General features: G+C 39.6%; 1 protein-coding gene across 1 annotated transcript; it reads right to left on the minus strand.

The window, feature by feature from the left end:
• Positions 1 to 14,549: 14,549 nt before the first annotated feature.
• Positions 14,550 to 25,086, minus strand: VIM (vimentin). Its single transcript, XM_031939911.1, has 9 exons — positions 24,314 to 25,086; positions 23,547 to 23,607; positions 18,617 to 18,712; positions 18,368 to 18,529; positions 17,630 to 17,755; positions 16,755 to 16,975; positions 16,489 to 16,532; positions 15,984 to 16,069; positions 14,550 to 14,918 (listed from the first exon to the last, which is right to left on the minus strand). The coding sequence occupies exons 1-9, from the start codon at positions 24,877 to 24,879 to the stop codon at positions 14,877 to 14,879; spliced, it is 1,404 nt and encodes a 467-aa protein (XP_031795771.1). The 5' UTR covers positions 24,880 to 25,086; the 3' UTR covers positions 14,550 to 14,876.
• Positions 25,087 to 26,684: the final 1,598 nt, after the last annotated feature.

The following is a 26,684-nucleotide window of genomic DNA, read 5'->3' on the forward strand; positions in this document are numbered from 1 at the left end:
CAGACAGAAAAACAGTGAGAGAAAGGAAGAGAAAGAAACAAAGACATCAAAAGAGAGACAGGGAATGAGGAAGAGAGGGCAAAGAAGAAGGAAAGGAGGAGGAAGAGAGAAAAAGAAAGGTGAGAAGGAAGAAAGGAAGGAAAAAAGGGAGGGAGGGAGGGAGGAAGGAAAAAAACAAGAAAAAAGGAAAAAAAAAGTTTAATTTGGGTTATCATTTCACCCTGTTTGCCTCAGTTTCCTCAACTGTAAAATAAATTGGAGAAAGAAATGGCAAATCATTCTAGTATCTTTGCCAAGAAAACCCAAAATAGGGTTATGAAGTCAGACATGACTGAGAAACAATTCAACAAAAATAAAATATAGCATCTATCTGGGAGTTGCAGCAAAGCTCAAACAAGTGTTTTTGTAAAACATGGAGTTCTATACATATTATTCTTGAGTGAAATTTTAACTCCAGGTATAAGGAATTCCCTGAAAGAAAGTCCAGAGGCAGAGCGTAATTAAAGGTAGAAAGAGATCCAAGAGAAGTTGAGCGCAAGAGGGAGGAAGACGTCACGGAGTAAAAAGAGCCTGAGTCTTGAATCTTGATTCTAACACTTGCCAACTATGAGCATTGTGGTTGTTATTCAGTTGGATCCAACTCTGAGTGTTTTCCCCATTTGAGATTTTCTTGGCAAAGATTCTAGAATGGTTTACCATTTCCTCTTACAGCTCATTTTACAGATGAGGAAACTGAGGCAGACAGAGTTACATAATTTGCCCAGGATCACACAACTAGGAAATGTCTGAGGTCAGTTTTGAACTCAGGAAGAGGACTGAAGTTTTGAGCACAGACAAGTCAATTATTCTCCTATCACTTCAATTTTCTTTTCTATAAATAGGAATTGTAATACTACCGACTTCAGAAGCTTGTTGTCAGGAAAGTGCCATATAAATATGAGTTATCACTACTCTTCTTACTAATAAAAATGGAAAAAGTAAGAGGAGATAAGGAAAGAAGGTCTAAATTGGCTCATTATCAGATTGACTTTAAAGTGAAGAATTTTTCAGTCTCAGCAATTCACAAAGACAATTTATTAATGACCCAGAGAAGGGTATTCCCACAAAGACAAAAGCTCAGAGTTATGAATTATTGAAATATACAGAGCTGGGCACTAGAGGGAGATTACAAAGGTTAGATTAGATAGATTCTTTTCTATGATATAAAGAGGACAAAAAGAAAAAGATCTTAGATAGTGTAGATAAAGAAAAAAGATTTGACTGAGATCCAAACCAATAATGGAAAAAGTGATTGATGATTATGGTACAACATGATTGTTCCTGGTCAATTGAATGCTTTGTTATCGGTCAATAATATTAGGACATATGTGCCATGATTTTCCTCTTCTTCCAATTAAGAAAGTTGTACAAGATTTTCAAGTCAAGAAAAAGCAATTTTAGCCTTTCATTTTCAGTTTTGATATTGACCTAGCAAGATTTCTAAAGCTCTGAGTAGATTGAGAACCATTGCATTAAATCAACAAGTGTTTATTAAACAATTAATCTATGTCAGATTCTGTGCTAAGGACTGAGGAGTCAAAGAAATGCAAAAACAAATAAAAATCCATTCCTTGCCCATGATCAAACTCCCTTTCTAAATGAGGAAATAACATACAAACAATTATGTAAGGACAAGGTGCACAGAGGGTAAATTGGACACCATTGTCCATTCTTTGTTCTTGAAGAGTACTATGACGTCAGGGAGTGACTCTATGACATGCAGGTGAATTGGACTGAAGTAAGATGGGTTGTGAAAAGTCACCAGTCTCTTCTCTGGAACTATCTGGGTCTAGTAGGAAGAGCAGAGATAACTCATATTTATATGGCACTTTCCCAACAACAAGCTTCTGAGATAGGTAGTATTACAATTCCTATTTGTAGAAAAGAAAACTGAAAATCCAGGAGAAGAATTGACTTGTCTCTGCTCAAAACTCCAGTTCTAGAGTTGGGAAGATTCCTCTTCCTGAGTTCAAAACTGTCCTCTTTATATCACAGAAAAGAATCTATCTAGATCAGGATGACTAAAGATGGTCCCACATGAAGGGTCTTTCCCTCTCAGATTGATTTTTTTTTGATTAGCTAAGAAATCATTCTCTGACTCATTTCTTACCTAGCCTTAATCACCCATCGAGCATTGCCTCATTTAAATTGGAAGGAGTGCTAGCATTGAGTGGGGTTAGGAGAGGCTTCTTAAAGAAAATGGGTTTCAGCTGAGATTTGAAGGAAGCAAAGTCAGAAAGCAGAAATGAGGAAGGGACAGCCAGGGAAGATGCGAGGAGCCCAGAGATGGCATGAATGAGGAACAGAAAGATGGAGTATGCTCAGAGGAGTACAGGAAGAAAACTAGGGAGGAGGTCACACATTTTGAAGTCTTTAACAATCAGTGGATTTTTCTTTTTTATCTTCAAGATAATAAAGAACCATGGGGGTTTACTGAGTAGGAAGTAGCAGGTTTTTAATATCAATTACATACTTATTTTGAATCTCAAACATTCAGGTTGTTCAATTTAGTGAAAATGAATAGTATATTTCTGATAATTTTGGCAATCTAGTAATTATATGAACTAGAGCAGTTAGGTAGATAGAGTGCCAGGCCTAGAATCAGGAAAACTCATCTTCCTGAGTTCAAACAGACACTTTCTAGCTGTGCTAGCCTGGGCAAATCACTTAATCTCTGTCTGCCTTGGTTTCCTCATCTGTAAAATGAGCTGGAGAAAGAAATGGCAAACCCTTCCAGTATCTCTGCCAAGAAAACTTTAAGTAGGGTCACAAAGAGCTAGACATGACTGAACAACAAGAAGAAATTCAATAGAATTTCAGAGGATGTGTTGGTCTAACATACCTTTAGCTGACAGAGTGTTAGGTGGTACACCTGAAGGACTTTTTGAAAACTCCTCATTATCCACAACAAAGAAATAATATTTTGGAAGAGGATGTTTGTCAATTAGTAGTTTCAGAAGAGGCAATTAGAGGATTTTGCCACCTACCAATTCCGTTGAAGCTGTATCTCTTTATCTAAATAGTATTTTCCTGAAGCATCTTAATTACTATTTTTTAAATAGGAACTCAGGTCTCTACAGGTCTCAACTGAAAGGTGGTGGTTTTGTGTAATAGTTTTTACTGTCCTATGCATTTCTCCCACATATCTGCAAAATTAATATCCTTAGTGCATCCAAAAAAGTAACTTTCATAATCATGACCCACAGAAACGCCAACTTTTTCTGGAAAAGTGACCTCAAAAATTAAAGAATTTAGAGCTAAGAGAAACTTTAGAGATTGTCTATCCTGAACCTTCATTTCCAGGTGTGGAAATTGAGTTCCTCTATTAAGCATTTATCATTTTCTCACACAAAATATTGTTTTATTTGTCATACATACATACACACACACTCACACTGAAGTGTAAGCATATTGAAAGCAAAAACTTGCATTCATCTTTTGATTCTTGGAGCTAGCTAATATAGAATCTCTTACAGTGGACACTCAATAAATATTTGTTGAATTGATTTGAATCATCCAAGTATTTAGTTGAATAAAGACTAAAGACCATGCATGAAAACCTCTTTACAGCATTCTTTCTAATAGGCTACTTCCATTATCTATCTTTTGATGATATGATAATCTTTATTAGCATATAAAATTTTACCTCTTAATGATATGAGATAATTCAGTCTCTTCCAAACACCAAACTAATATTGAGCCCTTAAGTCTTTTAATCAATTAAAAATGCTCAGAAAATATATTTACTTTGCTCTCTCACCCAAATAACTACTTTGAGACGGAGACAGAGAAATTACTAAGTTGCTTGGAGCTACACACTATATTGATGGTGGGCTTCCTGCTTTTCCAGGCTCCGCTCAAAAGATGCACAATGCTGCTTTATTAACTGCAAAGTCCCAGTGGCCTGTAGCTTCTGGTAGGGAATGATTTATGATATTTTTTCTTGTTGTTTTGCCGTTTTTCCCTAAAGATCTCAACCCTTTCTTTTGTTTTCACTTGATAGGGCTACAAGATCATTTGGTCATTTGTGGGTTGGGGCACTGAACAATTTAGGGGTCGTTAGACTCCATTTGGAAGTCCTTTCCTGGTATTAGCTAAAAGGCGGTAAGGGAGATGTTAAGAAGCAGTTTGAAAATTCAGCAGTGATTGCTTTTGGTATCCACAGCATTGTGACCCGCTGTGCATTCTCAGGGCGCTGCTAGAGACTTTTTTGTGTTTAATCAATGGAGAGGAGTAGAAGGAGGAATGCAGACATATACCAGCATGCCTGTGCCTCCTGCCACTGACTGGCTGAGCTACTCATCAGGATCAGGTCAGAAAGTGCAACTGTCCATTAAAGCCAGAGCTGGCGAGTTGGATGATTCATTGACAGGTCAAGTTGCTCCAGAACGACTTCTGGGATTCCATCAATACAGAAAGCCTGCACGTGATTTATACTGGAAGGAGTCATTTAGTCAGTTAACCCATTTTGGGGAAGGATCATTCCTGGATTGCCCTAACCTGTTTGTGGATAAACTAAAATGACAATCCATTAAAAAACTTTGACGATAATAACCATCTGTAGCAGCAGCAGAGAGATAGCATGGTAGAAAGAACAATGGATCTGAGTCAAAGAATCCTGGTTTTTATACTCATTATTGGGGTAATCTTAGTCAAATGGTTCTTTGGGTCTTATTTTCCCCATTTATTAAAAAGTAAAAATTGAAAGAGTTATAATAGATCACTTCTAAGACCTTTTAGTCCTAAATCCATTTGACCACGTAGCCTAGTACTTTGCATAAACTAAGTCCTTAATAAATCTTTTCAATTAATTAATTAGTTCATCCATTCATGGTCTTAAAGAGTCCATGTTAGAGAATGGAATGGAAGTAGTAGTAGTAGTAGTAGTAGTAGTAGTAGTAATAGTAATAGTAGTAGTAGTAGCATTAGTAAATAGTAGTAATAGTAATAGTAGTAGTAGTAGTAAAAGTAGTAATTAATAGTAGTAGTAGTAGTAAATAGTAGTAGTAATAGTAGTAGTAAATAGTAGTAATAATAGTAGTAGTAGTAGTAGTAGTAGTTATAGTAGTAGTAGTAAATAGTAGTAATAATAGTAGTAGTAGTAAATAATAGTAATAGCAATAGTAGTAGTCGTCATAACCATAGTAGCAGTAACAGCTGATATTTATTTAGTGCTTAAAGGTTTACCAAAATTTAAATGCTTTACAAATATTATCTCATTTTAGCTTTAAAAGAACCTAGGAAAGTAGGTGTTATTATTCTTATTTTCAAGACGTAGAAACTGAGATAGACAAAAGTAAAGAGACTTGTTTAGGATGATACAACCATAAACATTGGAGACTGAACTTGAACTTGGGTCTTTTGATTCTAGGTCCAGTATTATATCCACTGTTTCACCTATCTGCTTAATACTAGATACTAGCTTTTTATGGGAACCAAATTTTCTTGGAGAATGGCAAGGGGCAGTAATGGCTTGACTGCTTAGTCCTATGGGATTCTAGCTAGGGCAGAGAAGAACAAGTATCAATTACATACCAAAAATCATGGGTCACTTTGGTTCTGACCAAGAATATAAAAGACTTTCTCATGACTAGAAAATGATTTGCAAACAGCTTCCTTTTCATAAATACTAAATAACCAATATGGCACCTGGGCCCTTTGCCCTCATTTGTGGGATCATAGAAAAATCATTCCAGTGGGTCAGCACCCACTCAGAACCATAACTTCTGAGTCCCCATTGACACCCTTATTTTTGTCTGTTAGCCAGAGAGCACGTTATTTTTTTTAAAAAGATATTTCATCAAATCACTTAGTCTGCTTATTCATATTCTACCCATGATTCTCTTTTCCTTTCTTCCAGGAAACCTTCAGCCACATTTTCTTCTTCTTCTAAATTCTTATACATCTCTGTATTATTCATTATAGCACTTCAGCATATGCAAATTTTTATTGTTACTTAAGAATTTATGCGTTTGTGTTGTTTCCCCAAAATGATAAGCTTTTGGAGGTGGGGGCTGTGTAGGATGCCAGAATTCAGAACTAGAAGAGACCTGCCTGAAAATTCACCTTTACTGCACTTCCAACAAATGGTCATTTAGGTTTTGCTGAAAGATCTCTAGGGAGAGGAATCCTGAAGCAACCCATTTCATTTTAGGCCCTAATTCTTAGGAAGTTTTCCCTTAGAAGACTAAATCTGGCTTTTTGTAATTTCTTACTGTCCATGCTAGTTCTTGAATCCCTTTTCCACTTGACAGCTCTTCAGATACCCACAGTTTAGAACAGCATCTGGCATACTTAATAAATGCTTATTGAATTGACTTTTGGACTTGGAGATATTGATCAAACCTCTCCCCTCCTCTAAGTTTTAACTCCCCAGGCAAATATCCCCACTTCTTTCAAATGATCTATGCATGTAATGAATTCAAAGTCTTTTATCATCTTTGCTCTATTTCTCTGGACGGTTTCCAGCTTATTCCAGCCCTTCCTGAAAATGCAGTGACTAGAACTCACTTACCAACACTGACTCTCCCAAACTCTCACTCTCCCCCTACCATTTATGCTCACATATCCTTGTTCCCAAACCTCTCAGAATCTCTGCCCCCATTAGTATTCACATTCCCTCTTGCTGGAAGGAAACCCCAGCTCCTCAAGTTAAACAAATCTTACAAATAATGAAAATTAAGCTCAGAGAAAGAAGCTCAAGATGGCATAGTTGGAATGATCTGAGCAGAATTTGAATCCAAATCTTTTGATTCCAAATATAGGGTAGAAGATGGCTGTTATAATTAACTCCTCAAGATAAAATTGAATGAATCAGACCGAGGTATCTGCACCTAGCAAGTAAGCTGAATCCAGAGTGCTAGTTCCAAGACTTTTGGGGTGGGGAAACAGAATTATATTAAATAGAAAATTGAACTATGGGCCAATAAAGAATTGAGTGGTTACCATGAGAAAGAGAATATACAAGATATGATAGGGGGTGGAAATCCATCAGCAAGTGTCTATTGATATTTATTATAGTGGTGATGATCGTTAATATTGTTCTATTAATATTTATTAATACAAAGAAAGCTAAGATATGGCCTTTGTCCTCAAGGATCTTACAACATAGCCAAAGATCCTTAAGTCATATCTATAAGAAATAAAATGGCTTTCTTGATGATCCTAGAATTAGAGACAAGGGTTCAAAGAAGCTATAAAAGACATCATTATTCAGATCACAAGAGGAACTTATCCTTTCCCATCTAGAGGATTTTGGCTGTTTACCAAGTACAGTCTCTTGGGGAATATAGTCTCTTGAATACCTTTATTTTTACCTTCGGGCTTCAATTAAGACTGAGTTGCAAAAAACTAAGAACTGGGGGTCTGGAGTCCCTTAGCTTGGTGACTCTGAGCAAGCCACTTGATCTCTCTCTGCCTTGGTTTCTTCATCTGTAAAATAGCACCTACTTCCCAGAGTTCTTGTGAGAATATCATGAGAGAATATTTTAAAGTGTTTTGTAAACCTTAGAGGGCTATAAAAATGTTAACTACTATTTTTTTGGAAGCAAAAATATCTTCTTTTTTATTATTATAGCTTTTTATTTACAAGTTATATGCATGGGTAATTTTACAGCATTGACAATTGCCAAACCTTTTGTTCCAATTTTTCCCCTTCTTCCCCCAACCCCTTCCCCCAGATGGCAGGTTGACCAATACATGTTAAATATGTTAAAGTATAAATTAAATACAATATAAGTATACATGTCCAAACAGTTATTTTGCTGTACAAAAAGAACCAGACTCTGAAATAGTGTACAATTAGCCTGTGAAGGAAATAAAAAATGCAGGCAGACAAAAATATAGGGATTGGGGAATTCTATGTAATGGTTCATCTAACTACTATTTTTATTAAATTTATATTCCTTTATTAATTGCATTTTGCATCTTGATTTTTGGTATTTCTTAATTCTATTCCATTTCTTTGGTTAGAGACAATCTTTGTTTGCATTTCTTGGATAAAGAACCTATTTTCCATAATGACAATTTCACATTGACTTTTGAAAATCTTGATTATTTCTTTCAGCAGCTAAAGGAGCTTCTTTGTCTTGCTTTTTTCTGCCTGCCACAAGGGTCATTTCATAAACCTCCTGATCATTTCTTCCCATCCCTGACTGGGGGACTGGCCTTCAGATGAAAGTGTAATAGAAAAAGTGTGGTCGAAAAAAATTCAAAACAAGAAGTCAAAATTCAACTGTATTAGCTAACACAAACAGAAATGAACTGCCAGGTCTGACAATTTTCATATTTAAGAAAATCTCCAGGAAAGACTTTCTGAGAAGGTTGGTAGGGAGAGGGGCAGCCACCTGCCCAAAGGGTTTCCTCTTTAAATGGCAGGGTCACTACTTTACTGGGTCTATGCTTTTGATAGCTGGGAATATCTGGGTTTTTTTTACTTATCCTGGGAAGACAAAATAAGAAGGGAAGAAGCTAGGATCTTTAGCAACCCTTAGACTTCTTCCCACAAATTAACCATTTGCCAGGAGCCTCAGTGCAACAGAAGTGACCTTAAGGTTCATAGTCATAGAGAGAACCTTTAGGCTTTATTTTATAGTTGGAGAAACTGAGGCAGAAAGGGCTGGACCCACTACACTATCCTGATAAAACTAGGGCAGAATGACTCGGGATCTGCCTCCAGGACACTGGATTTAAAGGGTGTCAGGCCCTAGTAGCACCTGTAAGGGGAGCAGACCATAGGGAAGAGATTATTGGGCCTGGAGTCAGGAAAATTCACCAGATCTGGCCTCAGATGCTTCCTAGTTGTGCTATCCTGAACAAGTCCTTTAATCTGTGTTTGCCTTAGTTTACTCATCTGTAAAATGGGGTGGAGAAGGAAATGGCAAATCAGTCCAGTATCTCTGCCAGAAAAACCCTAAGTAGGAGTTGTAAAGAGTCAGACATGACTAAAAAAATAGCACTTGTAGTCCTTTGTCACCAACATTAAGCAACTCTAGCCACAATTTGCACCAGGCTTCCCCCCTGTCCCCAGCAGGAGTCCAAGTTCTCTATCTCTTGGACATCTGGAGCAGTATCCCAGTCTCCTTCATCCTCCAAATGAGGCCATGTGTCAGGCAGTTTTTCCTGAGGGAGTAATTCCCACTTACAGCTTTGTCTAGACCAAAACCTCTGGGAGGTCGGGGTGAAGGACTGGATGAATTACAGTCACCCCACTTAATCAATCTCAGGTGTGCTTGCCAGCTTCCTCATCTGCCTTCCATGGCCGTGAGAATACTTAGCTGACCCTTATTTTCACATTATTTCCACACATCTCACCATCCCCCTGGCAACTTTTTTTTTTTCAGATACATGCTCTCTGTCATCACCTCCTCCTCCTTTTTCTCATATCCTGGAATCTTGGATTAATGTTATATCGAAAAAGACAAATATCAATCACTTCCTTACCATAGGTGGTTAGAAAAATTTCTTTTCATTTTTTCCCTAAAGAGAAAAAGAAGAAAATCTATAAAAGTAAAAATGAAGACTTTAAATAAACTGAAATGAAATTAAATAAATGGCCCTGAGAAAACGTACCCTGCCATCCATCTTTCCTCTAGATCCTTTATTAAGTCCTTTATTAAGGATTGATTTTTGACAGTCATTGATAAAGCAGACAAAGGTAGGCTGTGGGATTTGGTGAGGAGAATGCAGAATTTAGAGAAAAAACTCCTCAGTTTCTTCATCTGTAAAATGAGGCAATCAAACCAGGCGGTCATTGAAATATGTTCCATTTCTAAATCCTAAATAATGCTAATAAAAAGGGCAGGGTGGAGGGGAAAGAGAATAAGCATTTATGCAGAACCTACTACTTGCATTGCATTAAGTCTTTTTTTTTTTTTTTTAATAGCCTTTTATTTACAGGATATATGCATGGGTAACTTTACAGCATTAACAATTGCCAAACCTCTTGTTCCAATTTTTCACCTCTTACCCCCCCACCCCCTCCCCTAGATGGCAGGATGACCAGTAGATGTTAAATATATTAAAATATAAATTAGATACACAATAAGTATACATGACCAAACCGTTATTTTGCTGTACAAAAAGAATCAGACTCTGAAATATTGTACAATTAGCTTGTGAAGGAAATCAAAAATGCAGGTGGGCATAAATATAGGGATTGGGAACAATGTAATGGTTTTTAGTCATCTCCCAGAGTTCTTTTTCTGGGTATAGCTAGTTCAGTTCATTACTGCTCCATTAGAAATGATTTGGTTGATCTCGTTGCTGAGGATGGCCTGATCCATCAGAACTGGTCATCATCTAGTATTGTTGTTGAAGTATATAATGATCTCCTGGTCCTGCTCATTTCACTCAGCATCAGTTCGTGTAAGTCTCTCCAGGCCTTTCTGAAATCATCCTGTTGGTCATTTCTTACAGAACAGTAATATTCCATAATTTTCATATACCACAATTTATTCAGCCATTCTCCAACTGATGGACATCCATTCAGTTTCCAGTTTCTAGCCACTACAAAAAGGGCTGCCACAAACATTCGTGCACATACAGGTCCCTTTCCCTTCTTTATAATCTCTTTGGGATATAATCCCAGTAGTAACACTGCTGGATCAAAGGGTATGCACAGTTTGATAACTTTTTGAGCATAGTTCCAAACTACTCTCCAAAATGGTTGGATTCGTTCACAACTCCACCAACAATGCATCAATGTCCCAGTTTTCCCGCATCCCCTCCAACAATCATCATTATTTTTTCCTGTCATCTTAGCCAATCTGACAGGTGTGTAGTGGTATCTTAGAGTTGTCTTAATTTGCATTTCTCTGATTAATAATGACTTGGAGCATCTTTTCATATGACTAGAAATAGTTTCAATTTCTTCATCTGAGAATTGTCTGTTCATATCCTTTGACCATTTTTCAATTGGAGAATGGCTTGATTTTTTATAAATTAGAGTTAATTCTCTATATATTTTGGAAATGAGGCCTTTATCAGAACCTTTGACTGTAAAAATATTTTCCCAGTTTATTGCTTCCCTTCTAATCTTGTCTGCATTAGTTTTGTTTGTACAAAAACTTTTCAGTTTGGTATAATCGAAATTTTCTATTTTGTGATCAGTAATGATCTCTAGTTCTGCTTTGGTCATAAAGACCTTCCCCTTCCACAGGTCTGAGAGGTAAACTATCCTATGTTCCTCTAATTTATTAATAATTTCATTCTTTATGCCTAGGTCATGAACCCATTTTGACCTTATCTTGGTGTACGGCGTTAAGTATGGATCAATGCCTAGTTTCTGCCATATTAGTTTCCAATTTTCCCAGCAATTTTTATCAAACAGTAAGTTCTTATCCCTAAAGCTGGGATCTTTGGGTTTGTCAAAGACTAGGTTGCTATATTTGTTGACTGTTTTATCCCTTGAACCTAATCTGTTCCACTGATCAACTAATCTATTCCTTAGCCAAAACCAAATAGTTTTGGTAACTGCTGCTCTATAATATAATTTTAGATCTGGTACAGCTAAGCCACCTTCATTTGATTTTTTTTTCATTAATTCCCTTGAAATTCTTGACCTTTTGTTTTTCCATATGAACTTTGTTGTTATTTTTTCTAGGTCATTAGAATAGTTTTTTGGGAGTCTGATTGGTATAGCGCTAAATAAATAGATTAGTTTAGGTAATATTGTCATCTTTATTATATTTGCTCGCCCTATCCAAGAGCATTTAATATTTTTCCAATTGGTTAGATCCGACTTAATTTGTGTGAAAAGTGGTCTGTAATTTTGCTCATAAAGTTTCTGATTTTCTCTTGGCAGATAGATTCCTAAATATTGCATTGCATTAAGTCTTAACAACAAATATTATCTCTCAATAATTGAAAAATTATTTTCCCTTTTTACAATCAAGTAAACAGAGACTAAGGGGTCACCCTTGTACGTGGAGTATAGGGTGTTCATTCTTGTGAACCTACCCCCCATAGATATAGTGTATCAATTCTACAGACAGTGTGATCCAGGCAAAGAAATCCTGAAATCAGATGACTGGGTTGGAAGCCCATTTTCTACCATTTCCTGTCTTTATGACCTTGGGCAAATAAATTTCTCTGAGTCTCCCATGTCCTTATTCCTAAAACGCTGGAGTTTGAATTAGATAATCCCTTCCCACTCCTCATCTATAATCCTAAAGCAGAATTCCAGGATTGCAGGCAGTGGTGGGAGTCTCCGGATAAGTGCCCAGCCTTATTAGTGTCAGATTTAGGGTCATGTCAGGGGTCTTCCTTTTGTTTTTGCCCAAAATACCTTCCCTTCTCTTTTCCTCTCAGGAAAACACCCCTGACAATTCCAAATCGGCTTCATCAACGAATTCTATGGCCCTTGTAGTAAACGTTGTATATTTAATTGTCTGTTACAATTAAATTACTGAGGAGTCAGTCCTGCCTGCCTCGGTAGTCCGTCATCTCTTAGACAAACCAAACCTTTACTTTCTTGAGTAACCATCCCAAACCTTGGTAGTATCTGGTAAGTACTGAATCAATGCTTGATTGTCAGAATTATCCAGTTCTCGAGACCCAGGACTTAACGTCAGGTCACTTGGGGTGAACATGAAGAATTTGGGGTACTTGGATACAGAGGGATTTTGCTTCCAGAACCTAGTAAACCATGTAATACCCAGTGTAAGACCATTTTGCAGGAGATTTATTACATTATTTGGAAAATAACTGGTTCCCTGGAGGAGAGATGCAAATAAGTTTACAATTCAGTTACATTAAACTGCTGAATTACTTATCTGAAAATCAACAGCTACAAAAATTAAAAAAAACAAATTTACCCTCTAAGAAAAGGGGAAGATAGGAAGGCACGCACACTTCACACATCAACACCCACAGCAGCCACCAGTTAATTTGCCTAGGTGCTAATTATTGCAACAATGCCACTTTGACTGCCTCTTGCTAATAGAAGGTAGGCTATATCCCCTTCCCATTTTTTCATGCTCCAACAGTTATAGTGGATTAGCTCATCCGCTATCAACAAAGGGGAGGCAGCAAAAACTAACAAACAAAAAAAACCACTCAAGTACTGTATTGTCATCTCATTATCTGTCCTCATTTAAGGATTTGAATTTTAAAAGGTTTTCCTTCTTTTCATTTATTTTTTTCTCAATTATATCTCAACAAAAATTTTTAATATTTATTTTTAAAAATTGAGTTCCATATTCTTTACCCCCTCCCTCCTCCTTGAAAATGCAAGAAATATATATGTATGCATGTGTATATATACATATGTATGTATACATATCTCACATATAATCTTGCAAAACATAATTGCATTGCACATTAGCAAAATGCAAAAAAAAAAAAAGATGCAGATCAAACCCCCCAAACTCCCAAGAATGATAAAGTTTAAAAAAAAAAAAAAAAAGAATGCTTCAATCTGCATTCAAACTCCCTCAGTTCTTTCTCTGGAGGTGGATAGTATTTTTCATCATGAATCCTTCAGAATTATTGTGGATCATTGTATTTCTGAGAATTGCTGATTCATTCACAATTAATATAATAGTGCCATTAGTGTATATTAAGTTCTTTTTGTTCTGCTCCCTTCACTGTTATCAGTTTATTATAAGTCTAGATTTTTCTGAAAACATCCTGCCCACCGTTTCTTATAGCACAATAGTGTTGCACCACAATGAGGTACCATAATTTGTTTAGCCATTCCCCAACTGATATCAGGATATTCCCTTCATTTTCCAATTTTTTGCCATCACAAAAAAGCCACTATATATATTTTTGTACAATAGGCCCTTTTACTTTTCTCTCTTTGAGGTACACACACAGTGGGGTGCACTTTTATAGCCCTTTGGGCAGATTTAAAATTAGGTTTTCTTTTGACAAAGGAAATCATACATGGATTCTAGATGATTTCAGGAAATTGATTTCCATATTCGATCTCACTCTGGGTTTGAAGTTAGATGAGTGACAGAGGTGGGCATTAGCATCTATTTATTAAATTACCGAATGATCTTGGGAAAATACCAGTGAAATAAACAGGACTCACTCACAGTTAAAAAATGCAAAAACCTCCCAAAGCATTCACCATGATCATTATTCTTTGTGCTTGTCAATTAAAAAGGCTGAATTGCAATTTGACCACACCAAGAATATGGATTTAGTATGCATGTATGTTCATATATACATATTATCTCCTCCTTGAGAATGTTTTCCTTTAGTCAGAGATTTTATCATTTATTTTCTTCTTCCTCGGTGCCAGTTTTTTTTTTTTAGTGGGGGTCAATAAGAATATCTATCTGGACCTTAAGTACATTGTTTAACTATCAGATTTTGATTCAGTGCTCATTGCTCTTTCTGAGGATGAGAAATGGAGAATGGAGAAAGGCTTTCTGTAGTTTGCAACTATACTTGTAAACTAAATAAATCATCAGGAAAACAGTTACCAAGTCAAAGTGTCAGAATCATGGAAAGGTTCTGATCAAAAAATGGCCTATTTTTTAAAATGAAAAACGAGCAGAAACAGTATTTTCCAAAGATTTATTGAAGCAGTAATAGGTTGGTCAGACACTGGCTGGAAATAAAAAGCAGTTTTATGGTATTCAAAAACACTTCTTAAAAAAGTATTGTAGCACAAGATATCATTGTAAACTAGATTTTGTTGTAAACTTTCTAAATCTTTTACGAGGGTCAGTTCATAAGAACTAAAGCCTATTCTGTTATAGCTAACCAAATCTATCTTGCGCTCTTGGAAAACTGCAGAAAGGCACTTAAAAGCTGTTTCTTTAACATATGGAATTCTCTTTTCTTCTTGCTGGTAAGATTCTACTGCAGTCAGCTCACACTTTTCATTCCAGATCATCATGGTGTTGAGAAGTTTCATTGATGACCTATTAAAAAAAAGGAAAAACAATTTAAACTCAAAATATAATTTAGACTTGGTACTGGGATCTGAAACTTCAAAATCCTCTGTAATAAAAAATGAGCTTTGATGTTCATAACCTTCCCACCCAAACTTGGAAGGTAACAGAATGGTGTTTAGAGTTGGAACTGTAAAGATTGTTTATGTTGGCCCATGAATGGTACACATGTTATCACTTCTAAAATGCATTTTCAGGAGGGAGTTTCCCAATGATGGGGTATATGTCCAGGTTGCTTATGTGCAGTAGAGACTACAAATGGGAGTGAAATACTTTTGACCTATTTGCGTATGCTTCTCATGGAGTGAGGCTTCCGTGGGCAAGAATACAGATGGATATTTTTATGGCGACTCTGACAGACGCCCAACGGTATCTCAAAAGCACAGAGGAAAATAAGTAAATGAGATGCTTTGGTATTCTTGGTTTCTCCTCCCTTCTTCCAAATACAACTCAATCATTACACACGTCTGAGGATTTGGACAGTTCATTTCACTTGAAGATTGCCTCAACCCCCCCTGATCATAATCAGGCAAACTTGGAGGTGCTGAGGGACTGGCTGCCAAAGGTACCCTGTACCCCAGGGTAGGGGGGGGGGAGCTGATTACTCTACTCCAGCATTGCCCCAAACAGACTTCGGCTCCCTGATCCACCTTTTTTCATGCTTTAGCTACTGCAGCAGATTTTCACAAATGCAATGTTCCTCCAAATCCTTCAGCTATTCTTAATTTCATCTCGGCAGTTAAGCCTGGGAAAAGATTCAAACTTTAAAAAACTGCATTTAAACAACTAAAATTACACGGAGTCCAAGTGGACCAGCATCCTTGTGAGGTCTCTTCACAGGAAGAGGGCCATCAACCTCTGCCTTCAGGTAGCCCTTAAAGAGTTGGTGGAGTGAGTGTATGGAATAGGAGGTGATGGGACTTTGGGTGACTCTAAAGAGTTTGATTAGTGTGTAGCTTGGGTGTATCTGGGCAGTAGCAAGACTTTTGGATCCTCCCCTAGCTCGCCCACTCCCTTCATTCAGGGACTACCAACCTGTCCATCTCTAGTTTCTACAGTCTTAATCAGGAGTGTTCTCTTTGAATGGGTGTCAACCATAGGGTGTGACTCCAGGTTGGTTTCTGAGGAGAGAACACACACAAGAGAAAGAGAAAATGAAATTCAAATGCAACATAAAAGTTTTAATTAAAGAGTTATAAAAGTTACTTTTTATAGCTGTTCAGGATAACGATTCACCAGGAAGAAATCTAAAAGCCCGAGTTGTGCTTTAAGAGCCCTTCACTGATTTAAAAGGCTACATGTTTAAACCATGATGCACTAAGAGGATAATGAGGAGGTTGGGGATTGAGCACTTCCCATTTAGGACTTGGATGTACATGCATCCCATAAACAAACAGTTCTAGACTCTAGACATTTAATAGAATTAGCTCCGCCTTGTCATTATCAGATCTACTTTAACAAAGAATGACCTTTCCCAGAAAACAAAATGGTCCAATGGTTAAGAGCTTCTGATTTTTACAAATGAAAAGCAAGAACTTACCCCTCAGATTCAGGGAAGAAAAATTTGGAAGAGGCAGAGCAATTCTGTAAGAAAATAAAGCAGGGCAAGAGTTATGTTACAGCAACAGCTCCGTGAACACAGGCTTTGGGAAAAGCCACACCTGTAGGGGTGATCCCATTCCCCAAGGGCTGAACTTACAAAGGATTCCTTTAAATCACCTCTTTGTTGCATGTGGTTGCAATCCACTCCCACACCCCCTTCTACACCAGGGAAGCCCATCGTACACCCAGATGCCCATTCTCTACCTGCTCTCTTCTCCCTCCAGCAGTTTCCTGTAGGTAGCAATCTCAATGTCAAGAGCCATCTTGACATTCAGGAGGTCCTGGTATTCACGAAGGTGACGGGCCATTTCTTCTTTCATGTTCTGGATTTCATCCTGCAGGCGGCCAATAGTGTCTTGGTAGTTAGCAGCTTCAACGGCAAAGTTCTCCTCCATTTCACGCATCTGGCGTTCCAGGGACTCATTCTGGAAGAATTGAGAAGGGCCTTTAATGTTAATTCACACAAAGAAGATTTGCAGGTGATGGCTTTTGGGTTTAATAGAAATTTACTCTTCATATTGCAGAAAGCTACATTATTATTTTCAAACACAAATATAGAGAGATGTTTATTCGATGACCTGAAACAATTTTGGTGATTATTAAAAATATCTTCCTCAAAATATCATTTTTATTTGGGGTGGATTGGGAAAAGGAGTCCTTTCTTGTTAGGAAATATTAATCTAAGATACAAAATCACAGATTTCTAGTCTATTAATTTGAATTTATTCTGATATATTACATATTTTAGACTCTCTTCACTCTAAATTCCATTTCTTGACTATTCTTTCTCTACAGTAAATTATTATCATATTTACCATTAAATGCATTAGGTTACTCTTACTCAAACTCAAATTGACTTTACATATGATTACATGATACCGATATTATGTCAACAGAGTAGAAAGGTCTCCTAATTAATTAAGAGATGTGCCTTTCAAAAAATGGTAATGAGAAATATTAACTATAAAGGAGAATACTCTTTTAAGAAATTGTCAAATTTACTTTAAGATAAAAAAAAAAATGAAAGCCAAAGCCAAATGCTATTCCCTCTCTCGCTTTTAAAATTACTTTGTACTCACAGTTCCTTTAAGTGCATCCACTTCGCAGGTGAGGGACTGCACCTGTCTTCGGTATTCATTGGATTCTTGCTTAGCCTGGCGCAGGGCATCATTGTTCCTATTAGCAGCTTCAGAGAGATCGGCAAACTGTTGGAGAAGAAATCCACAATTTATTTTGTAGAGACCTAGCGTTGTACACATTCTCTCCCTCAGAATGTAAGCTCCCTGAGGGCAGGGACTCCTTCGCTTTCTTTGTAACCATACATCTTGGGAAGAGTGTCAGGTCTAGAGTAGATTTTTTATTAATGCTTGTTGATTATTTCCTAGTTAAATTACATTCACGCATTCAGCCTCCCTAGATAAATTCTACTTCTGTAAGTTTAAAGATAGCAAGCTAACTGGTTGTGTGCAAATCAACATCGAAACTTGACCAGTTAATCAAAATTTTCCTTGAGCTACTGAATGATGTCAGACAAACCCTTTAAAAACAAGGTTAATATTAGGCAAGTCAGAGGAAGAATAAGTAGGGATATTGACTAATATTTTTAGGTCATTATTATCAAATCACCTCATTCAAATAAATAAAAATTTTTTTTGAGGATTTGGGTTTTGGGGGTCCATATTTCAATAACAGGCCAGGACAAGTTACTGAAAAATAAAGAAATAGTCCTGGACACTTATAGCAACTGAGAAGCAAGGCAGGTATCTCAGAGTGTGATTGGAACTAATCAAACTAATCCCACTGGTTCTTGCTCTTACTTTGGACTTGTACCATTCCTCAGCCTCCTGGAGGTTCTTAGCAGCCACGCTTTCGTACTGCTGACGGACGTCACGCAGGGCTGCGGTGAGGTCGGGCTTGGCAACATCCACTTCGATCTGAACATGTTGTTCTTGAATCTGGGCCTGCAGTTCTTGAATTTCCTAGGAAAAAAACAGTGGATGGATGAATCCAACTCACCTAGACCAGCAAGATTCTCTTTATCCATCAGCTTTCTGGGCTCTATTTACCTCTTCGTGAAGTTTCTTCAAGAAAGCAATCTCTTCTTGCAGAGATTCAACTTTACGCTCCAGGTCCAGACGCGCTAAGGAAGCGTTGTCAACATCCTGATTAAAAAAGACAAGTTTTGGTGATTACTTTGTTACTTCAATGACTAGATCTGAAAGGTTTTCCTGTAAGACTGATCTTGGGAACCCCTGTCCTACACAATCCTCTAGTTTCAACCATTTGATGTTGAGATTTCTGGATGAGATCCAAGGGAGACCTACTTTATTCTCTGTTAGAAAGTGCTAAATTGGGATTTTTATATAGTCTATTAAGTTAAGGATATTAAGTGTGTAACTACATGAAAAACTGGTTGTTTTCCAAGTTACATTTATTATATACATCATCCTAACAGGTTTGAGGCAGTTAGATTCAGAGTTAATAAAAACTGGGTCTGCAGTTAGGAAGACCTGAGCTCACATGTAGCCTCAAGTGTGACCCTGGCCAATTCATTTCATTGCTACCTTCCTCAGTTTCCTCATCTATAAAATGGACTTAGAAATAGCATCTACCTCCCAAAGTTGTTGAGGGTTAACTGAGATAACTCTTATAAAGTTGATAGCAGAGGGCCTGGCACATAGTAGGTGCTATGTAAACATCAGCTTTTCTTATAACTATTTATGACCAAGAAAGCTTATGTTTTAACAACCACTTTAGTTCAATAGATGCTCCAGAACAATTCTGGGAAGCAATTATAAAAGTTCACAAGCAAATCAGGTTTTTAGTGTAACAGTTGATCCTACTCATCACAAATATCTGGGAATATTATCTCAAAAAATGAAAGATAAGATCTTTTTTCATCTCTATGATACTAAATGAAGACATAGATTAATAGCCATCAGGCAGTGTAAAACTTGAGATTCACATCCCAGATCAGACACTCCCTAGTGTCTATGTGACTCTGGGAAAATCTGTTTACCCATTTAAGTTTGCATTTCCTCATCTGCAAGCTAAGTATAATTACACCAGCATTATTAGCATCTTAGGTTTGTTGTATGGGAAAACTATACTGTAAACCTTTAAGTCATACATAAATTTGTGTTATCTTTGATTACAGAAGTTGTAAAAGCTTTTTATGGAAAAACAGTAATTGAAATTAATTACACTAGTCTGTCCCTTTAACAAGTTGGACAACAAAATTCATTATTTGCTTCCCTTAATTATTATTTTCTAAATACCACTTTACTCATAATAACTCAGATATCCTAGTTTTCTTCAAGACTTCGCTCAAATGTCATCTTCTACATGAATTCTGTGATAAATATCCCAACTATGTCAATTATAAAACTGTGGGTTTTGGAGAAATGCATACATTCTGTGGGATGTCAGCCCTTGCCAAAGTTATGAAGCTGTGATAGCAAAGCACAGAATAGAAACTAGGCACTCTAATGCTGAACAAAACCAAATGGTTCCAGGCAGCTGTTCTACCACTATCTATTCCACTGAAGTAACTTTTTTTCCATTTAAAATATTTGAGGAATTTTTTCTTTATTACTACAAAGATCTTAAGATCAGATTTCATATGACAATAGTAAAATAAACAAAGTACCAGAGATGAGCAACAATTAAGTCTATTTACTTTTCAAGCTTGCGATATAAGACTAATATTTAGTTTTTATGTTGCACTTTAAGGTCTTCAAAATGCTTTTAAGTGTCTCATTTTATCCTAGTAAGTCTAAGATAGATCCTGTTGTTATATTTTTTACAGATAAGGAAACTGAGGCAAACAGAGGTGAAGTGACACACAGCTATTTGAAGTTGAGTCTTTTTGACTCCAAGTCCATTGTACCACCACCTACCTGATTTTTTCCCCAAGATCTATTTTTTTTGGTGGAGGCGGACACCCCTTGAACCACAAAGTTTCAAAACTAGGTGCCCTACACCTAATCTTTTAAAATACATTTTTAGGTACCACTCTGTTTCCAAGGATTTATGAGTTTTGTCTGGTTATTTCAGTACTCTAAGAAGAGAGCAAATGAAGAAAAAGTAAACATCACTCATTCATCTTTGTCACCTATTGGCATCTCAGCTGCACCCGCCCTTTCTGAGAACCTTAAGGGTGTTTTCATCCTTTTCCTTCAAATCAATTACTAAAACTTGTTTCGAAATGAATGCTTAAGATGAGCCTCATTCCTACACTTAAAAAGAAATGTGTATGTAGAGATCTTCCTGTTACCTTCATCTGTCTCAACATATAACAGATTCACTAACTACCTGTAAAAAGTCACCTTTTAAATCAGAATATATGACCTTGCAGGTAGATGGGTTAGATGGGTTATTCTTTCCCCTTCATAAATGAGTATATTTTTATCCTTCAAGAATATCTGGTGTAGTTTCTATTCTACAAAATTCAGAGACACTTTAACTTTCATTGAAAAAAAATCAATCGAGTAGCTGGTAAGTAAAACAAAGATTCAATTTTTGAGTGAAAAAGAAATTGACTTGCTTTTTGTTCAGCTCTGAGAATAGTTATGGAAAACAATTCAGTCTCAAAGCAAAGTACCGCATGAATCATTATTGATTCATGATTGAAAAGAACATATTAAGTTCTATTTTAAGTCTTGAGATTGAAAATGTCTTCTCTATTACCACTAATATTAAATTATTGTAAGCATTATTGGTTAATTGAATGCACATAACTTATTTTCTATTTAAAAAGTACTTTTCCAGATCTCAGAGTTTTTCTTAGTGTTCAGGTCCTTTTTAAAAAACCTAAGACATCTAGAGGGCAGCCACCTGCTCCATTTTAAAATGGAAAAGGAAGAAGCAAAAATGATTTGTCAGGATTATTAAAGTGATTACTAAGGGATAATACTAGAATCCACACCTTCTGAATTCTTTACTGTACCGCTTCTTTGGCCCAGAATATCCTGCTGAATCTAATGAAGACATGAAGGCGACATGATAATTAAATTTGTCACCTGTTTATAAGTATACAGGACAAAGGCCTCATCTCTCAAAATGATCGAAGACATCAGCTCATTTTTTCTACAAAATGTAATGATTGCATCTTTTTGGCAAATCTACTTTGGTTTCCGAATGGTTATAAGAATATCATATGGTAGGTGGCCATCTTTACCCTGAGGTTGTGAGTTATAAATTAAAAGAAAAACACTGAACTATGACCAAAAAGTGATAATTACAAAGTCAAGTGAATGGAAATCTGATCAAAATCACTGCTTTTCTACTAATCCTTCAAAATAGGACTATATTACTCTAGTCTCTCTTTTCCATCCATTTTTATGATCTGTTTTATGATATAAGTAACTCTTTAGATCATCTAGATCAATCCCTTCATTTTCCAGTTAAGAAAACTGAGGCACAGAGAGGTTAAGTTATTTGCCCTAGATCACACAGGCAGGAAATGGTAAAGGCAAAATTTAACTGAGTCCTCTAATTTCAGGTCTTTCATTCTTCTCATTATCCTACGCCTCATAGCTTATCCTGATGTGAGTATATGTTTGTATGTACATATGTATGTATTTATCTCAGCCCTCAATATAAATAAACACCTCCATCAAGGAGAAATTAGAATAAATCTTAATCTAATAATCAACTTTTAAAGTATGCTCTAAAAAGTGCCTATATTAAATTAAAGTTTAAACTAAGTAATAACCATTCTGCTTCCTTTCCCTTTTTGTTTTAAAAGCAGTTAGGGACTTGCCCAATGTCATAGTTAAGCATAGGGCTGAATTTGAACTTGGTCCTCCTCCCTCTAGAGCTGAGGCTCCACTATGCCACCTAGCTGCCCCGATTTGCACGTATTTTAAAACATTCTTCTGAGAGGAAGGGGGCTCTAGCACAAAGCCAAAGAGGACTCTTCAACACAGTGTCCTTTTTTCAATTCTCTTCATAAAAGCTCCGATTTCTTAAAGTTCTGGAGCATTCCATAACTATTTCAAAATCCTTAGCTGAAATCCAAGTTTAGCTTTATAAGGTCTCTGTTTCCTCCTCATCCATGAAAGCATCTTTTTAAAGAAAAACTTTTTCTGGAAAAGGAAATCACAGAAAGAAAGAAGAGAGGTCCTTTCAACACCGGCCCTGACGAATGTTCTTTTAAAAGTTCTAACGTCATCTCTAATGTCCCACTCAGGCTTAAGTATAACTTTCTGTTATAAAATACTCGTCTCCAATTAAAACGGTGCTTCTCTGATTACATATTCTGGAAGAATGCAGCCTGTTGCAAGCTTCCCTGTGAACACAAAGGCTCCCTTTCTTTCTGTCTATGGCGACCCCACTTGCCTGAATGCGTGTATCTACATTCCATAGTGAATCCCATAGAAACCATTAATACTCTATAGTCAGGACAGATGGTCCCTTTTCACCCTTAAAAGATTAAAAAAAAAAAAAAACAGTTGTATATGGGAGCCCTTTTGTTTTACGCCCTATCTACTTTACTATACAATATGATTTCGCCCTCCTCCCCAACTAGTTTCTGCCTTGAATCTATTTGTTCGTAGCAAGTTCTTCTGGAAAAAAAAAAAAAAAAAAACACCTTTATTTTACACTTTGAACCCTCGTATGTTGCACTTCTTTTGGCCTGGATACAGTAGAAAGATGCCAAACTTGTCCGACTTAAGCAAGCGGCAATCCCACTCAAACTGGGGCGGCTCAAATCTGCATCTCGGAAAGCGTGGGAAAAATGAAAGGCTGGCCCGCAGAGGGAAAACTTGAAACAAAGTTAAAAGCTGAGGAGGATTATATTACCATCCTTTGTGTTCCCCGGGGACACCGAGGCAAATCCCCCAGTTCCTGGGGCGCGGGGATTTGGCAGCGGGCCACCGCTAGAGGGCTGCGCCCACAGCCTGGATGCAAGCTGCTCCGAGCGGAGTTTGGGTTCAGGACCAACTTTTAGAGGTTCGGGCTGGGGGACGGCAGGGAAGGGAGGCTACAAACCTGTCTGAAAGACTGCAAGGTGGTCTCGGCTTCCTCCCTCTGCATCATCTCCTCTTGCAACCTGAAACAGTGACACATCAAGTCGGGAGGAAGTGGGAAACCGCCAGCAGCGCCGGACAAGCGGCCACACCCAACCACCAGCCCTCCCCCTCTCCCCCAACCCACCCTCCAGCCCGGGGGAAAAGCAACTAACTTCGGCTCTTTCTAATGGGCTTCTCTGGGCGGGTGGGAGCGGCGGGACCCTGGGGACCGCCTGCAGTGGGATCTGGAGGGGCGAGCTGTGAGGGAGTACGGCCTGGCCGGTGGCGTCAAGGCCCTTTGTCTAGCCTCCTCCCCCGCCCCCAAGCCATCTTTTCTTTCTTTCCGAGGTTCTCCAGGAGAGAGGCGAGGAGAAAACTTTGGGAAAAGTTAGTGGAATCCTTTCCCGCTTCCAACAGAGGGAGAGTTAATAGGAGAGGGACAAACAGGGGCAACTTTTTGGGGGCCAGCGCACGGGCAGGATGGAGTGGGGTGCGTGCAAGAGATGAAGGGTGGGGCCGCCTGGGAACTGATACCAAACCACAGTCCCCCCCACTTCTCCTTCCCCAGCCCGGGCGCCCCGTCCTGCACCACGCCCATAGGCCTAAGGGCGTGGCAGCCCCGGCCAGCGCGGGGATGGAGCGCCCCGGTCTGCATCCCTCCTCCTCCTCCTCCTCCTCTTCCTCCTCCTCCTCCTCCTCGGCCCAGGGAGACTCCCCGGGCAGAGGATGCCGGCGGGCCGCTCTTACTTCTCGCGGAGCCGCATGATGTCCTCCGCCAGGTTGTCCCGCTCCACCTCCACCCGGGCCTTGTCGTTGGTGAGCTGGTCCACCTGCCGGCGCAGCTCCCGCATCTCCTCCTCGTACAGGTCCCCCAGGCGCGACTTGCCCTGGCCCTTGAGCTGCTCCAGCTCGGCCAGCAAGATCTTGTTCTGCTGCTCCAGAAAGCGCACCTTGTCGATGTAGTTGGCGAAGCGGTCATTGAGCTCCTGCAGCTCCACCTTCTCGTTGGTGCGGGTGTTCCTGAACTCCGTGTTGATGGCGTCGGCCAGGGAGAAGTCCACCGAGTCCTGCAGCAGCCTCACCCCGGGGATCGGGGCGCTGCTCCGCAGGCGCACCGAGGACGAGCGCGTGGCATACGCGCCGCCCGGGGACGACGAGTACACGCTGCGGGTGGTGCTGGGCCGGATGGCGCTGCCCAGGCTGTAGCGGGTGGTCGAGGTCACGTAGCTGCGGCTGGAGCTGGGCCGCCCGCCCGCGCTGCTGCCGCCGAACATCCTGCGGTAAGAGGACGAGGAGACCGACCGGGTGGACATGGCTGGAGGGCTGCTGGGCAGTGCCTGCTGCGAGGAGGAGCGCGAGTGGCGGAGAGAGGGGCGGCGGTGCAGGCGGCGGTGCAGGCGGCGGCTGGGCGAGGAGAGCCGGACGACTGGAGCAGCGGAGAGCGGGACCCCACTCCGCTGGCGGTACTTATATCAGCGGAGGGGGCCCCCGCAGCTGGCCAATCCCCGGCCGCTCGCCAGCCAATGGGGACCCAGAGAGAAAGGACAGAGCAGGGAGGGGACGGGGAGGGGGGTGTGGAGGGGTGGGGTAAGGGTGGGCGGGGGTGCCGCCCTCAGCCCTCCCTTGTCTCCCCCAAACTGGGCGGAGAGCCCGATCCCGTTACTTTTGGGGCTGGGCTCGGAATCCTGCAGACTAGCGTCGGCAGGAGCGGGGCGATTCCCACCTCTGGGCCCCTTGACGAAGTGGGAGAAAGCTTAGAGGAATTTGGGGGACTCACTCGGAACTCGAGATGGGAAAAGGAGAGCGGTCCGGGAAACTCTTCTAAAGGGGCGTCCTGGGAGGAGGTGGGAGGGGCATCTTGGCTTTCAGCCAGAAAGGCTAAAGGGAGGCAGGAGGAGCCAAGGGGACACCGCCAGGGAGGACCAGAGTGAAGAGAGACCGTGGCCAAGTGGGAGGGGAGGGCGGGGAGGAGGGGGACAGAGATTTCTCGGCCACGAGGGAAGGAGGCAGCGAGAAAGAAAGAGGGAGCCTCAGATTTGGGGGGAGGGAGGAGGGGGCGTGCACTTGAGAAAATGAAGTTCTGGAGGCATTGTTACTTCCCTTTTGTGCCTCCCGGAAGAGGAGGGAAGGGCTCGGTTCTGTGAATTCATTTATCCTGCTGGGCCGTCCTCGTGTCCAGGGACCCTGCGGGTTTTGTCCGGAATCGGACCGTCTGGAGTCCGAGGGAGGGGAGGCTGTGGCGGAGGAGAGAAGGAATGCAGGGGGAGGGGAGAGTGAATCACTGGAGATGAATCACTGGGCCCGGGATGCTCCGAGAGGATCATCTCCAAAACCCAGCTTCCGAAACCGTTAGACAAACTCTTCTCCACTAGGATGGGCTCCTTTCCTACAAAGTCTTCACCCAACTTACGGATAAGGGGCTGCCCTGAAGAGTGGCGGAGGATGTCTAGGTGCCCCTCCTTCCTAGGGATAGCTCCTTCCCGCTCTGTTCTGTAGGGGACTTTGCTGCAGAGTGAAGGGGTGTGGCCCCATTCTCACCAGGGGGACATTTCGGCCGATTTGTGAGTTTGGAGAGCCCGAGTTAGGGGAGAACCACCCATCCCCTCTAAGTACATGTGAATCATCCACGTTTCAAGTCCTTTTTTGGGGGGGAGGGCAGATCTCCTGCCATGGAGCAAACATTTTAAATGATCCAAAAGTTTTATGTAAGAGGAAAACCATAAGAAGTTACCCTTCCCTTCAAAAAAAAAAGTCATGTTTCGAAAGAAGCCATTCAAAAGCAGTTTGAATTCGTTGATTTTCTGATCTAGAAGTAGTAATATCTAGAAATAATTTCAGAGATATAATATAGTGGATTAATGTAGTGTTAACTCTTAAGACCAGATTTAAGTAAGGAATTATTTTAAATGGGAAGCAATTATAACACAAATGATGAAACAGGGATGTTTCCAAGAACTTAACATTTGTATTGGGAGTAGCACAATACATTACAACTTCTCATTTTAAAAGTGCCACCAATTTGGAAAAGCGATGTATAGGTTTATGAGCAATCACAGAACTTTAAGGTTCCTTCCGCTCCTTGATTGTGAGAGGGGTGGAGGTAGGGAGGGAAAGAACC

This window comes from Sarcophilus harrisii, chromosome 5 (genome assembly GCF_902635505.1).
Source record: "Sarcophilus harrisii chromosome 5, mSarHar1.11, whole genome shotgun sequence".
Classification (NCBI taxonomy): Eukaryota; Metazoa; Chordata; class Mammalia; order Dasyuromorphia; family Dasyuridae; genus Sarcophilus; species Sarcophilus harrisii.

Excerpts from the sequence above, each read along its gene's own strand:
- VIM (XM_031939911.1), bottom strand. The coding sequence starts at position 24,879 with ATGTCCACCCGGTCGGTCTCCTCGTCCTCTTACCGCAGGATGTTCGGC. Across the intron at positions 18,530-18,616 it reads TGAAGAAACTTCACGAAGAG|GAAATTCAAGAACTGCAGGC; the intron begins GTAAATAGAGCC and ends TTTTTTTCCTAG. Across the intron at positions 17,756-18,367 it reads AGGAATGGTACAAGTCCAAA|TTTGCCGATCTCTCTGAAGC; the intron begins GTAAGAGCAAGA and ends CTTCTCCAACAG.